At 44.4% G+C, this 15801-nt stretch overlaps 1 protein-coding gene across 9 annotated transcripts in view; it reads right to left on the bottom strand.

Annotated features, from left to right (window-relative positions):
* Srrm1 (serine and arginine repetitive matrix 1) overlaps positions 1–13188 on the bottom strand; it is a 33375-nt gene extending 20187 nt beyond the window's left edge. For 5 of the 9 annotated variants that reach the window (XM_057783595.1, XM_057783598.1, XM_057783597.1 and 2 more), the window contains exons 1-8: positions 13050–13188; positions 7415–7504; positions 7065–7187; positions 4849–5019; positions 4288–4403; positions 2823–3026; positions 1218–1406; positions 863–982 (exon numbers count right to left, since the gene is read on the bottom strand). In XM_057783595.1, coding sequence (XP_057639578.1) covers positions 863–982; positions 1218–1406; positions 2823–3026; positions 4288–4403; positions 4849–5019; positions 7065–7187; positions 7415–7504; positions 13050–13070 — 1034 coding nt within the window. In that variant the 5' untranslated portion in view covers positions 13071–13188. Of the gene's footprint in view, positions 1–862; positions 983–1217; positions 1407–2822; positions 3027–4287; positions 4404–4848; positions 5020–6649; positions 6780–7064; positions 7188–7414; positions 7505–13049 lie in introns of those variants that run through there. The other 4 variants (XM_057783600.1, XM_057783602.1, XM_057783601.1 and 1 more) reach the window with 2 other exon arrangements.
* Between the last annotated feature and the right edge of the window lie 2613 nt (positions 13189–15801).

Raw genomic sequence — 15801 nt, 5'->3', positions numbered from 1 at the left:
CAAGCCAGGTGACCCAAGCTTAATCCCCTAGAACCAAACAAAGGATAATGGAATCCAGTTGTGCACAGACCTCCAGGAACAAGTTATTGTATGTGTGTATGCACAGACAAAGTAAGTTCTTAAAATGTAGGGTAAAATAGCAAATGAATTCTTTAAAAAACAGGTAAAATAATCTGATTCATTATGTAACCAGTTGTCTTTCAGAAGTTGTAATAAGTTACAAGTAGATGGGAGGGAAGGATGGTTCAGGGGTGAAGAGCACCTGCTCCTCTTGCAAAGGAGACAGATGATCAGAACTACCTGTAACTCTGTTTCAGGGGGTCCAACACCCTCTTTTGTCCTCTGGGGGTACTGCACACAGGTGCACAAAATACAGACAAAACACTTGTATACATAATATACACTTATACATCTTAAAAAGTCAGACAAAGGGCTGGAGAGATGGCTCAGAGGTTAAGAGCATTGCCTGTTCTTCCAAAGGTCCTGAGTTCAATTCCCAGCAACCACATGGTGGCTCACAACCATCTGTAATGAGATCTGGTGCCCTCTTCTGGCCTGCAGGCATACACACAGACAGAATGTTGTATACATAATAAATAAATAAATAGACAGAAAAGCAGTGTTTCTGTTTGGTGTCTGGCGTGTGTATGTACATGTACATGCACAGGACCTACAAACCAGTGACTTGACTCTTTCCCATAGTTCCAGATCGCCACACTTGAAGGGCATCATGCTGTTTAGAAGACATTCCCTACTATCATTTATGAGATGTCTTCCAGTGAACAAAAAGCAAAAAAAGATCCTGAAATTATACCAAAGATCACCCTGAAGTGCCAGGCACCTGCCACTAAGAGAGTCTCACCGTCTCCCTGGAGACCTACTCCTCCTGTGCCTTGGTGGAGGAGGCATCCGTCTTGGTGGAGTTCTTCTTCGAGGAGATGGTCGCCTTCTTGGGCTTGGCCGCCTTCTAGGAGAGTATGATCTGCCAAAACAGAATTAGACGCCAAATAAACTAAGAACAAGGAATTTCATGGCGTAATTTCCAGTGCCACAACTTCTGCTTGTGTACATTCTGAAGGTGCACAGAAAAGTGGACTTCACATAAACGCAGAGTGACCTTCACTCTGAACAGACAATGACACTGTTTACTACTCCACCTCCAGCATCAGCACTCACATCCCGATGTGTCCTCATCCCAAGGCCACAACACAACACACCTGGATCGGGATCGATGTCGTCGTCTTGGTCTAGTATGAGAAGGTGATCGAGAACGGGTCCGAGATCGTGACTTGGAACGTGATCGAGATCTTGGTCGGGTCTTTTCCTTTTCCTTTTTGGAATTTTTTTCTGGAGAAGGTTCTTTGGGCTCTGGTACAGGCTCGGGCTTGGGAGCTTTCAGGATGTCACTGTGAAAATAACATTGCTTTGTTTTTTTCCTCTACTCTTCTTAGAATCCTAAGCCAACATAACTACATATACTGACCTGACTCTCTTTTAAGGGTTTTCAAGGGCTAGCAAAATGGCTGCCTTTGATAAAGCATTTCTGGTGCAAGTCTGACAACCTCAGTTAAATTCCCTGGAAGCCCACGTTAAAATCAAGGAGCGGGCCAACTCCACAAAGCTGTGCTCAGCAATGTGACCTGTTGCCCAGTGCAAACAAATTAAAAAGCAATAAATTAACAGATATAATCACCTTATTCAAAAAAACTTTTCACTATATGCAAAGACCCTGGCTTCAAATGACAGGTACACATCAGAATTCATTGAGCAACTAAGAATTTATAGCCCTGCTTCACATGTGGGCAAGGACTGTGCCACTGTCTAACTGCTGGAGTCCACAAAGCCTGACCCTCGGGAGCCTTTGGAACCATGAGGGGACAGAAGCTAATGAACAAAGTCCAGTCAGGACAGCATCCCCTTACCTACTCAACCATCGTGTATGCAATCTGTGGACAGCACCCGTCACAGGTCCACAGCTGCGGGGGCTGCAGTGTCACGTACTGCATGCCATGGTCAAGCTTAAGGCAGCCAGAGAGCACAAGACGTTCCCATTAGAGAGGGAGGGGGTGGCTTTTATTTGGTATAATTTGTACTTCAGTTAGCAGAGGTCGGGGGTAAAAACTGAGAATGTAGGTCAATGACAACGACTGTGCAAAGCTCTGGGTTGTATCCCCCATTACAAAAAGAAAACAAAAACCAATAGGAACTTGTCCCCAGCATATTACGGCAAGAGGGTAGGAAGATCACATTACAACACATAAAAATTTTGTGGCTGGACGGTGGTGGCACACACTTTTAATCCCAGCACTCGGGAGGCAGAGGCAGGCGGATCTCTGTCAGTTCGAGACCAGCCTGGTCTACAAGAGCTAGATCCAGACAGGCTCCAAAGCTATAGAGAAACCCTGCCTCGAAAAACAAAAAACCAAAAAATACATTAAAAATTTTTAAGGAATATAACAGACAGGGCTAGAGAGATGGTTCAGCAGTTAAGAGCACTGACTGTTCTTCCAAAGGACCTGGAATCAATTCCCAGAACCCATATGGCAACTCATAGCTGTCTGTGACTCCAGTTTCAGGGGACCTGACACCCATGGCAAAACACTAAACCACATTAAAACAAAACAACAAAACAATTCAATTGGTTAGGTTACCTCTAAAGCATTTTCTTCCTTATAGATAAAATTTCAACTTTGTAATTAAAAAAAAAAAAAACCTTAGAAAATATCTAGAAGGAAAACAATCGTTTTGAATTAGCAGTATCTATTTGCAGGCGGTGTGAACAGCCTACAGCGTGATTATGTAACACAATGTCAGGAACATGCCTTGTAGATGTGGCCTCCTGTACTGAAGAGTCTTTCGTTCTCACTGATGGTTCTGGGAGCTCTGGAGATTTCTCCTTCTTTTCTGGGGCAGGGGAAGGGCTCCGGCTCTTGGTTCTGTGACGGGGAGATCGAGAGTGACTGCGCTTTCTCTCTCTCCTGACAGGGGAAGATCGTCTTCTAGGGGAAGGAGATCTGGATTTGCGTCTAGGATGAAAGCAAGTTTTTCAGATTTTTGAATAATGTGGTGTGGCACAGACAAAGGGAAAATCGAGGATTAATCTTTTAAGTTACCCACTGTTGTCTGTATCTGAGAAGTTTCACATGAAACAAGATTTCCATTTCATCTACTTGAGAGGGAAAAGGCCAGAGAGAACTAGAAGGACAAGCAGACAGAGGTAATAGCCTCGAGTACCAGTTAGAGGAGGTGGCACTGACTCGGGTAGGTGTTGGTTCTCAACTATTCCCTGTGATCTTTCAAAGACCAACGCCTCAGATGAAGATGTTTAAAGCCACCATTTCCTTAGCAAACATCAACCCTACCAAAAACAGAGTTGAGGTTCAGGCAGCTCCTATCAGAGCCGATCAGGCAGAGCCTCAAGATGCGGAAAATGGCTGGTGAAATGCAAGCACAGGAAAAGAGAAATGCCAAATTCACAAAAAGATGCTTTTTTTAATGGGGGAGGGGGCTTATTCCTTTGTAACTGTAGTGTGCCTAATTGAAAAGTGTTATCATCCCTAACAGCAGACGTGGTCCACCACTGGCCACACTCGGCTTTAGAAGCATCCTCTGCTTCTATAGTAGGTTTTAGAATTCAGCATAAACTAAAGAAAAAAAAATCACCTCCCTTTTACTTTAAAAATTCCCACAGATTAAAATAAAAATTCTAAAAATGAAAAGCCTAATGGAATTCTCACCTTTCACCACAAATATAGTAGAAGCTGAACAGTGGGTTTAAAAATGTAACCTAACAATTGTCTCATTGGAAGAAAGAAGAAAACAAATAAATGGTCTGAGGTTTGGGTTCAGTACAACCATCTGAGAAAAGCAGAACAAGGAATTAGATAAGTATAACTGGCTAACGAGCAGATTTTTAATAAAAGGGAAATGGAAAGAGTCAGAATGTAGTAACAACAAAAAACCCCAAATGCTGTACTTAAGCAAAGCAATAAGAAATTTAAATTTCTACTTAAGTAATTCACCTAAATTAGAGGTGATCATTTCAGTCAACTGACCTGTCTCAAACAGAGAGTATCATAGTGCTATCTAGGCTGGCCTAGAAGCCACACACCTCTCCTCTACTACCTCAACCTCCTGCGTATCTTTATAAAAACATGTGCTAAAATGCCTAGCAACATAAAAGATTGCGTTAGTCCAGAGGCAACAGCTCCTCCAATAACGTTCTCCAAGTCCTCCAGCTAAGGAACTTTTGCCAGTGTTCCTTAACGTGCACCTGTTATGTCATACCTTCTTGGGCTTCGAGACCGCTCCCTTTTTTCTCTGCTACTTTCTTTTTCTTCCTTATCCCTCTTATCTTTATCTTCATCTTGTTTTTTCAGAGAAGCCAATTTTTCTTGTTCGATCTACGAGTACACAGGTGAAAGATGAGAACACGCAATCCAAACACAATGCTGATAAATGCTAGGGCTGTACCGCCCTACCAGTCCTGGGTTTTCAGATGTGCTCATGTGTTCCCAACTTTACTTTTACCTATCCGACTCTTGTAACTTTACTATTACTGTCTATGTGAGAATTGCACATACTTTAAGTTAAAATTTCTTTTAAAGTTAAATGCACTTGCATTTTAATAATCATAAATAAATAAAGCATCTACCCAAATACCGGCCTCCTGAAAAATGGCACTCTAATTTTCAAAGGAGTGGCAAACCACAACACACTGTACAAATATATCATAGCAAACCATAGCCAGATCACAGAAGCTAAAATAGGCCAAAGGCAACAGAAATTCTTAAGGCAAACTGTCAGTTCACACACCACTTCTCTCATCAATATGAAAAGGACTATTACTTGTCTCTGTTTTATTTCTTCCTTCTTCAACTCTAGGAAAGCAGAGGGGATCCCAGCGATGTTCTCTTGTGCACTCAACAGCAGGGGCCACAGTTCTCCCATGAATTCTCGAGCATTTTTCCCATTCAAAAATCCAGTCAGGTTGATTTGCATCATTTTGGAATCTGGATTCTGCAAAAAGACATGACAGGAAGAAAAACAGTTTACTTCGAAACCAACCAACCTAAAACTCATTTAAATTAGTATTTAAGTCTATCATAAGGGGCTTAGGTACATATATGCTCTGCTATTTTAAGTTTTCCCTAGTTGCTTCTTGGTAATGTACTCTCTAGATTATCAGTCTCCCTCCCTGAACCAAAAGCATCAGAGCAGCCTTTGTGGATCCCTAAGTATTTAGACTGTATGGCTGTTAGTGGGCCTTATATATTTATCAACTTTAAAAACAATCATGGAACATCTATAAATTCTTGCATTTACTAACAAATGTTCACTTGGCTGGGAAACTTCCCCCAACAAGAAATTGAAAACGTATATAACACTTCTCTTTACATTACAGGTAACTTTCTCTAAAGGATCTACTATCTAGCGCTCAGTTATAAGAACAAGTTATGCATGCACTCTGTAACTTCTCAAGACTAAGCTAGAAGCCTGACTACTGCACATAAGAACCTATTACTAACAATGCCACAGATGCTCAACTGTCCACAAAACTAAGAGTCAAGATTTCTAAAAAGTAATTGGGTTTTTAAACACTAGATCTGTTGGTCAAGCAACAAGGTCCATATAACAAGCACAGCTCAATAGCACAAAGCAAGTACAGATTCCAGGTGTCTTCAGTTTCTTCTTGGAACCTTGGGGGTTTGGAATCGCCAAGTCCCCTGTAGAGAAAGATGTTCCCTTGGCTTGCTTCCGACTCCCTACTGCAACTCAACCACCTTGAGTTTAATGTTATATCATTTATCTAAATTGCAAAAGACGAACAAGCAATAATGAGTACACAACCACAAAAAAAGAAAAGATTCTTTAAAAAGTTCTAAACTTTAATCTCATGCTCACTACAAGGGGAATACTACCAGATATTTAGGTTTTAAAAGTACACTAAAATTCAAATCAGTAAAGCATTTCTCCAATAAAATCTACCACTAAACATCATTTAAAAAACATTTTCCCATGTTTCTGGTCTCAAAGTAAAATAATTATACTTTAAATATAAAGTCCATTCTTAAAATTAAGTCTTTAAAAACATTCAAAGCAAAATAATTACCATATTGTTTCTAAAAAATGAAATACCTTATCAGTTGGAATGATAACTGTTCTTTCAAAATTCAAGCATGAACTCTTTGGGAAAGGAGTAATGTAAAAGTAAATGCACATTGGTATATTTACCAAAAGGTTATATGGTACATCTTTCCTGTCCTTTGGGATGCCATGGCAAAATAGTAAACTATGTAACAAATGTTTTTAAACACCAGTTGTATTATCTTCTATTATTTCATATTGGATGACAGGAACAATTATGTTAACTGGCTTTCACAGGACTTGTCAATTCATCTGCCTGAAGTTTAACTAGAATGTAAACAAAATCCTGTGCCTAAATTCTAACTGGTAACCAGCTGACTTGCAACTACAGCTAAAGACTTTAGCTCTTTTAAAAACAACATCCAATCAAATTAGAATTGCCCCTCATGCTTCAAATAAATGTCCATCTCAAAAGCTATGTTAAAGAGCAGTATACAGCTTTACCAATTGCTCTTGTGTTTTTGTTGTTGTTGTTGATGTTCGGCCACTTTACACAACTCACCTCCAAACACACACTGCGTCATCAAGGGAGTTGGGTCAGAGCGACATTGGGACACTCACTCTGCTGTGACCTAATAAGGTGATGGTGCTATACTTCAGACGCAAGGAATAACTTCCATTTTGGTTCAGGCCTTTTAAATCATAAATCACATTATCATTAGAAAATTGCTGTCAAAGTAACTTAACATGTAACAGCAAAATTACAAACAGTAAGTTTGATTTTCACCTGTGTAGCTTTCAAAACTATGCACCTTCACTAAACTTCCAGCCTTAACAGTTGTTTACAAAGTGAATTCTTTCCACAACAAACATTGTAAAATAGCCCTTCTATATTTGTATTCCATAGAAACTGAGTTTCGATAGATTCACAAATTATGCCACATATTCAGAAATAAGAGTCATCTGTGTATTAGTACCTTCACTTCCAGCTGGTTGAATATAAACTCAATCACAACATCATCTTCAAATCCAAGGATTTCAGTTACTCTTTTTGTTATCCAAGGCTTTATAACCTCCAAATTTACTTTGCTCATGTCCACCTGATGAAACATGCAAACTGTTAAGCACAAGTTCACTGCTGAAAGAACCTGAGTTATACTTTATCTAAATACTTTTTTAGCTTATGCACATTTAAAAAACTAAGTACCATGCTCATTCTTTGGTTGTGCAACCACCAACTTTCATTTATTTTTACACAAGTCACAGTTCATCTCCCAAACCCTCAAATTCAGCAATTGCAAAAAGGCAAGAGTCCCACTCAGAATACCTTTTTTTCTAGGCATTCTGCAAATTTCAGTTGCTTGAGGAGTTTCTTCTGCTTGTTGCTGAACCGATTATCCTGTTCTGCACTTGTTCCCTGAAGGAAGCAAACACATGTCCAAGGAATACAAGATTAAATTTTCCTTCTTTTTCAGTTAAAAAATAGTGCCCACATGTGGAGGTCAAAGGACAAATCTGGAGAGGAGGGTCTCTCCTTCCAACACGTGGATTCCAGAGATGGAATTCAGTTCATCAGGCTTGGCAGCAGATGCTTTTACCCACTGAACCATCCTGACAGCCTTCTTTAAGAAAAATAAAATAGTTCGAGGTCAGCCTGGTCTACAGAGAGTTCTAGGACAGTAAGGGCGGTTACATAGAGAAACCCTGCCTTACCCCCCTCCCACACAGACCAAAAAATAAAATAAATAAATCTTAGAGCCGGGCGGTGGTGGCGCACGCCTTTAATCCCAGCACTTGGGAGGCAGAGGCAGGCGGATCTCTGGGAGTTCGAGGCCAGCCTGGTCTACAAGAGCTAGTTCCGGGACAGGCACCAAAGCTACAGAGAAACCCTGTCCCGAAAAACCATAAATAAATAAACAAATAAACCTTAGTTTCTTTTGTTAGCCCAGGCCAGCCCTTAAACTAACAGCAATTCTCCTGTCTCAGTTTCCCAACTGGTAGCTTGAATCACCACACTAGCGATTTCAAAGTTTAACAAAACAAAAAATACAAACCCCCAAAACTTAAGTAAAGTTTCCCACTTATTTAGTTACGTCCGTACACCCTTCCCAGCTCCCACATACAAGGATCTCACAATGCAGCAGTGGCTGTCTTGGAACTCACTATATAGACCAGGATGGCCTCCAACTCAATCCAACTAGCGTGGGATTAAAGGTACATGCCAGTTCTGTGGCCTAATAATCCCTTCACTTTTGGGGCATACGCCTAGTTCCCACTGTGCTCACACCGTTCTTGTAAGAACTTTGCTCATTTTATCACATTACAATGCTCTTCTAGTTTTCAGGGATTTGTGATTTTGTTTTCGTGACAGGGTTTCTCTGTAGTTTGGAGCCTGTTCTGGAACTCACTCTGTAGACCAGGCTGGCCTCGAACTCACAGAGTGGAACTTCAGAGATTAGGTTGTGTGTTCTCAGGACATATGGTGGACTGTTAGCAGAGCTGACACACCACACTACAGTTTTTTTTACCTTCTCCAACAAAACTTTCTGTATCTGAACTCAGGCTAGCCTGCAACTCACAGAGACCCTCCCGCCTCTGCCTCCCAAGAGCTGGGATTAAAGGCGTGCGCCACTGTCATTTCTAGGATTGTTTTTTTTAATGTTTGCCTATGTCTTGCCTACATTATGTCTGAACCATCTAACCAGACCCCAAAGTAAAATTCTTTAGTAGCAAATAAAGGTCATGACTTTTACAGTTATAATAACCGAGTGAGTAGAAACACCTTAACTAACATTAAGATAGAAGCTGTACATCCTTCTCTAAATGTAGTTGACAAAGCACCTATATTTCAATATTATAAATGTACATCCCTAACAAGTCAAACATAACTGCAATATTCAGAGTAAGACTCCTGTCCACATCCATGTTGAGCTTGACATGTATGTTTCTGCAGATCTGTTTAAATGAGGACACTGAAATAGTTCAAGTTTCATCCTCCCCTCCCCAAAACAGGAGCTCTGCCTGCAAGATCACGGCACGGAGGCACAAGAACACCCTAAGACCACACTGTTTTAGCCTGTCACAGCTTTAAGAATGTGAACAGACAGGCAGGAAGGCTGTGGCAAGTTTGAGGCTAGCCTAGCATACACACCAAGTTCCAGTCAACACAGCAAAATACTATCAAAAGAACACAATTGAAGAATGGGGATATATACCCCAGTGGCAGTGCTTACCTAGCGTGCAGGAAGTCCGGGATTTAATCCTAACACTACACAAACCTAGGACTAAGGATTTGGAAGGTCAGTCATTCAAGGTCATCTTTAGTTCTATAGTTTGAGAAAGATACAGGAAACCCAGTAAATGTGTTTGATGGAGGTACATGCCAAGGCCAAAAATGTGGGGCACAGTGGCGCACACCTATAATCCAAGCACTTAGGAGTTTAAGGAAGAGCAGAAATTATTCTCAACTACTGAGTTCAGGCCACTCAATCTCTCAGAGGAGAGGAGAAAGAATGGGGTGGGGGTGGGGACAGAGGGAGAATGAGAAAGAATATGAATTAATAAAGCCGAAGCAAGGCGAAGTAGCATACTTCTGAAATCCTAAAACTTGAACCAAGAGGATAGGATTGGGGTTCAAGCCAACCTTGTTACATAGCAAATCTGAGGGCAGCCTGGACTACAATGAGAACCTGTCTGGAGAAAAACAAACACACACCATTTTGAGTCCACAAAAACTAACCCAGCAAAGAACTCATTAGAGCGGCAAAGCACCAGCAATTTACTGTTTATTTCACCCTTCCTCCAGGCTCAATTAAATAAGGAAGTTACTGGTTCTTTGATTTGAAATCTACGGACTGGCTGACTACATCACTTGGAAAGTGATCAAGAAAACTTTTGTTTGGGCTGAGAATATAGCAGAGTGGCAAGAGCATTTAGCTAGCATATAGAATGTCCTAGGCACAGTCCCTAGTATTGTAACAAAGTTTTTGGTTGTGTATGGTGTCCCATGCCAGCACTCAGGGGGCAGAGGAAGGAGGGTCTCTGAGTTGCAGGCCAGCCTGGACTACACGGTGAGTTCAGAACCAAAAAGTTTTGTTTGAGAAGGTAAAAAACCTGTAGCAGTATGTCAGCTCCGATTCTACTCTACCATATGTCTCGAGAACACACAACCTAATCTCTGATGTGGTTTCAAGTGCAAAATTAGGGGCAAGGAATCAAAAACTAAAGCTGAAGCCTGGGGTGATAAGGTATGTTGATTTTCCTCACTAATCATTACATGGCAAATGTGTGCTAAAATGCCACACTATATCCCCACTTGTGTGTAACTGTTAGATGCCAGATAAAGATCAAACCGAAGCCAGGCAGTGGAAGCACACACCTTTGATCCCAAGACTCAGGTGGCAGAGGCAGGTGGATGTCTGTGAGTTTAAGGTCAGCCTGGTCTACAGACCAAGTTCCAGGACAGCCAGAACTATACAGAGAAACCCTGTCCCCCAAACAAACCCCTATTAAAGTCACCTGGAAAGTGAGCCAGAAAGGCTGTAGCTGAACGGCACAACACCAGGCTAAAACATATAAGCCTTGAGCATGGTCCCTAGTACTGCAGAAACAAAAAGGTTTAAAAAAAACCGTTTTGGGCTGAGTGGTGGCCTACACCTTTAATCCCAAAGTTGCCTGGGGAAGCAGGTGGTTTATAAGAGTTCAAAGCCAGCCTGGTCGGCCTATCAAGATCCTGTCAACTGCCTCGTCAAAAACACAAATAGAGGCCGGGCGATGGTGGCGCATGCGTTTAATCCCAGCACTTGGGAGGCAGAGGCAGGCGGATCTCTGTGAGTTCGAGACCAGCCTGGTCTACAGAGCTAGTTCCAGGACAGGCTCCAAAGCCAGAGAAACCCTGTCTCGAAAAACCAAACCAAACCAAAACAAAACAAAAAAAACAAAACAAAAAAAAAAAAAAACACCACAAATTTACCTTGCACGGCTGTTGTATGTATGGGAAATGATTTACATCAAGTACCTGACACAAGAGCAGTTGTTCAGGAAACGCCAGGCACCATTTCTACCTTAAATCAGATCTCAGTTGGCAATGTACTAGATAACTGTTCTAAAATCTTAATGCCCCCATTTGGCCAGCTGTGAGGCAAACATCTAAAATTCTAGCACTTGGAATGTCAAGGTAGGACTCTGGGTTCAAGGCTAGTCTGGGTTAAAGAGAGAATAAGGTTTCAAAACTGCCTCTCCCCCAACAACCCAATGACAAAAACACACTTCATTTAAAGAAACGTAATGAGTATATTTTTAAAAACATGACTCTTTTCCAGATTCTGTTCATTGTAAGGGAAAATTTTGTCTAAAATTGACTTTTCATATCACTTTGCATTCTTTATTCAATCTCCTTCCCACTAGAAATAACTGACAAGGCTGGGCAGTGGTGGGGCACTACTTTAATCCCAGCACCGGGAGACAGAGACTGGCAGATCTGAGTACAAGTCTAGTCTGTCCTAGCCTAGAGTTCCAGAACAGCCACAGAGAAATCTTATCTCGAAAAACCAAACGGGAAAGAGAGAGAGGGAGAGAACTAACAGACAAGCGAAATAAGCCTTCAATTGCTTTTAAGTGTAACTTCTGTGCCCTAAGAAATAATAAGTGTTCACTGAAATACAAACCCATTCGAAATTATTACCCTCCAAGTACGTAACTCTTTTAGTGCTTGTATGATCTAATAAAAAACTGGCTAAGCGCTGTAGGTTAAATGCTTGGCATAATATTGTGAATGCCTAGTTTGCAAGACCAAGAGACCAAGAGTGGTGGAGAGGGAACCCAGGGTCTCATTCGGGTTAGGCAAGCTTTCATGAACTACATACCCAGTCTGCAAGAGGCATTCTTATTAGCACCCCTCCCTCTAATTTTTTTTAAAGGTAAGCAAACTGCAAATTACAAGCTCGATCCAGGGAATGCAAAATTAAGCCGAATCACAGTTAGCTGGGATTTAAACGTTTGGTTCTACTCTGCATTAAAAGAACTAGCAAACCCTAAACGAAGGGATCGTTGCTACTCAACTTTTAATCCTACAAGTGTCCGTTGCCATCCATCTGGATCTCGACCTGTAGCTAATTTCCTTCAAGAGTGGACGGCTCCCACCTAATAAACCGCCTTAACGGGGGATCTGTGGGCCAACTCCAACAAGGTAACGTTCCCTGCTTGGATCTAGGCTAGAACCACCAGACTTCAAACACTGGCCGCTGGGCCGGGAAAGGGTGCGGGCGAAGAGCGGGAAGCGGAATGGATTCACGCCGTCATCTGCCTCCACCCTCGCGCACGTATTTGGCCCTAAAAACTCTCCGATTCAAACGTTCCAACTACAAATTATCTAAGTTCCCCCTCCCGAAGAGCTATCAAATTGGGCGGGAGCGCTCATGAACTCTGACCCTGCGCCTCCGCAGAGGCTTACGACCCGGAGGGTGGACGCTAAACGTGGGGACATACAGCCGCTAAAAAAAAAGCGCCCCTCTCTTCCAAAGCTCTCTCGGGACGTACCCCTAAACCGTACTACCGGTGCCCCGCTGCCGCCTCAGGCTTCCCACCGGCCTCCCCTTAGGGACTTCCTCCTCGGGGCTCCGCTAGGCCCCAAAGCCCCGGCGGCCGGCGCGGCTCCCGGCCTGCAGGCCCCGCCAGGCGGCCGGTGAGGTTCTGCTCTGGTCCCTTCCCGCCGCCATTTTCCGGCCACCGTCGCCGCCGCGTAGGGGGGACGATCCCGGAGGAGGAGACTGCGCACGGGCGCACCGGTCTCGGCCGCAGCGCCGAAGGCACAGCACGCCGGCCCCAAGCCCCTTCGGGGTCTCTAAACCCCCCCTCCACGGGCCCCCGTGTCCCGAGTTTGAGCCCCCTGTCGGGTCTTCCATTCAAGCCTCTCGCCTCCTCCCTCCCCCCACCCCCGTCCAGATCCCCGCGCTTCTACTTACGCGGAAGAATCCCGCGTCCATCTTGCTCCCTCGCTCGGAGATCGCTCCCTATCCCAGCGTGCACCGCGCCGCCGCGACGGAGGGCGGGACCGGCCGAGGGGAGCCCAGCGCCGGGATGCTGCGCGCGCCTCTACGCGCCCCCCCCCTCCGCGGGCCTGCGGCTGCGCCTGCTCAGTTTTCCGAGAGACCGACACGCGTGCGCAAAGTCACCGGGCCCTCCGTCTTTTTGCAAAGAGGGGAGGAGAGTCCGGCTGCCTCAACCAATGGAGACAGGAGGGCGAGTCCTGGAGTCGCCCCACCCTACAAAGCCTTTTGTGGCGCGTGATCAGCCTGGTTCGCGTGGCGGGAGTTGATCCTTCCTTCGACCCGTAGTTGGGGGCGGGGGGCCTCGGTTCTGGGGTGACTGGGGTTGGGGGGGGACGTCGTGGAAGAGAAAGGTCGCCCTGCGGAGTTGGGGGGGAGGGAGATGCTGGGAGACTCGGTGCGCCAGTTAGGAGCTCGCTACCGCCGGTGTTGTCATTGTGCACTGTGAGGGTTGAGATCTGTGTCGGCTTTAGATTGCCGGCGGGATTGGCCCTGGAGTGTCAGCACGAATGAAATCCGCGTGCTAGCCGGATGTGCGTCGCCTCTGGCGTGTGCTTGAGGTGTCCATTGGATACGTTCCTGTACTTGAGCTGTGAAACCACGCTAAAGGGCCGGAAGTGGAAGCGGGGCAGGGCCTCCAGGATGTCCCCCAAGCGCTTTCTCCCTTTCTCAGAAAAGCTTAGCTACCTTATATCAGTCCCTCTTTCACAGGCTCACCCGCTTTATCTTGGGGGAAAAAAAAAAGCCTGGAAGTAGGTTTGTGCCCTAGGAGCATCGGGTGCCATTCGTGTGCAAACACCCACATGCCCCTAGGCACTTTTCCTGGGCTTCAAGCTTCACACGGTTGACCTTTCCACTTGGGTGTCCATAGACCTCGCAGACCAGAGGACTGGGCCTATCCCAGCCATCAAAACCAGCAAATCAAGCAAAAATGGGGGCGGTTAGGCTAGCTGCTCCGGAGCCTCCCCTGTCTCTGTAGACGGCAATAGCGTTCCTTTTGTTTAGGACCGACCTTGGTGTGGAGACCTGCACGTACCCTCTAAGCCATCAGGAAACCCAGTCTGTTGGAAGCCCAAGATCCCTTTCTGTGACTTGAACTCCTACATTAGCCCTGTAACAGATCTATCCCTGTTCCTGGCCTTTCTGCCCAGCATCCATTCTGAAGGAGGCCCAAAGAGTAGTGCCGCTGAAACACAGGCACTCTTATGCTGACGTCTCCAGCGGTTCCTCATAGTTTTTTTCCCTCCAAAAATCAAAGTCGTCCTCTTTCTGATCTCTCGTGCCTCAACCCCACTCTCTGCTTGAACTTCCCACATTTGCTCCTGCTGTCCAAGGCCTCTGATCTGCTTCGAACCTACGACTAGAACAGGCAACAACAAAATAACTTGCCAATCTACAAATTTCACACAACTGCCCCTCAGGAAGCAGCCCCCACAAGCTCTACATCCAGCACCCCTCCCGCAGCTTGTATCTCCTTCTGATACTTGTTTAAAGTTTCTAGGTTTTTGTTTTTTTCACCTGCCCTCAACCTTTTGCTTCTCATAATGAACGAAGCCATCTTCCGTTGGTCATTCTCTTCATACTCCACTGTTGTCCAATTTTGACTTCTGTTTCTCATAATATTTATTAGTGGACCGTGGTGGGGCAAGCCTGAAATCCTGTCATAAGAGAGGTGAAGGCAGAGGGAGTCCATGGATTCTGAGTATGAGGCCATCTTGGGTATATGGAAAACCCTGTGTAAAATGCTGGGCATGATTCAGGCCCCTAACTCTGACACTCAGGAAATGGGAATTTGTGAGTTCCAGGACACCCAGAGCTACATAGTAATCTCTCTCCTCTCTCTCTCTCTCTCTCTCTCTCTCTCTCTCTCTCTCTCTCTCTCAAAACAAACAAACAAATAAATAAATAAAATAAAAAACAACAACTATCTATATATTCTTTAAGATTATTTGTTTTGCTGGGCGGTGGTGGCACACGTCTTTAATCCCAGCACTCGGGAGGCAGAGGCAGGCGGATCTCTGTGAGTTCAAGGCCAGCCTGGTCTACAAGAGCTAGTTCCAGGACAGGCAACAAAAAGCTACAGAGAAACCTTGTCTCAAAAAAAAAAAAAAATAGAACAAGATTATTTGTTTTTACATGTATGGGTCTGTTATCTGCGTGTGTGTCACAAATGTATGTCACGTATTCAAGGAGACCAGAAGAGAACATTGGACCTGGGCTTACAGACTGTTATTAGTCACCATGTGGGTGTTGGGAACTGAACCTGGGTCCTACAAATACAGCAAGTGCCTTAACCACTGACCCATCTCTCCAACCTTTCGTTCTTTGAGACAGGATCTCACTATGTACCCTTGGCTGTCCTGGATCTCACTATGTAGACCAGGCTGTCCTCCAGCTCAACAGAGATCCACCCACCTTTGCCTCTGGAATTTTGATATTAAAGATGTGCCCCCTTGCCAGGAGGTGGTGGCACACACCTTTATCCCACTTGGGAGACAGAGACAGGCAGATCACAGTGAGTTCGAGGCCAGCCTGGTCTACAAAGTGAGTTCCAGGACAGCCAGGACTTACACAAAGCCAACCACACTGAACCTTATAGAAAAAGTGGGAAGTACACTTGAAAGCATTGGCACTTCCTAAATATAACCCCAGAAGCACAGACACTGAG

Source organism: Chionomys nivalis, chromosome 11 (genome assembly GCF_950005125.1).
Source record: "Chionomys nivalis chromosome 11, mChiNiv1.1, whole genome shotgun sequence".
Taxonomy (NCBI): domain Eukaryota; kingdom Metazoa; phylum Chordata; class Mammalia; order Rodentia; family Cricetidae; genus Chionomys; species Chionomys nivalis.
Note: the sequence above shows the minus strand (reverse complement) of the source record. Positions and strands in the feature narration are given on the sequence as shown.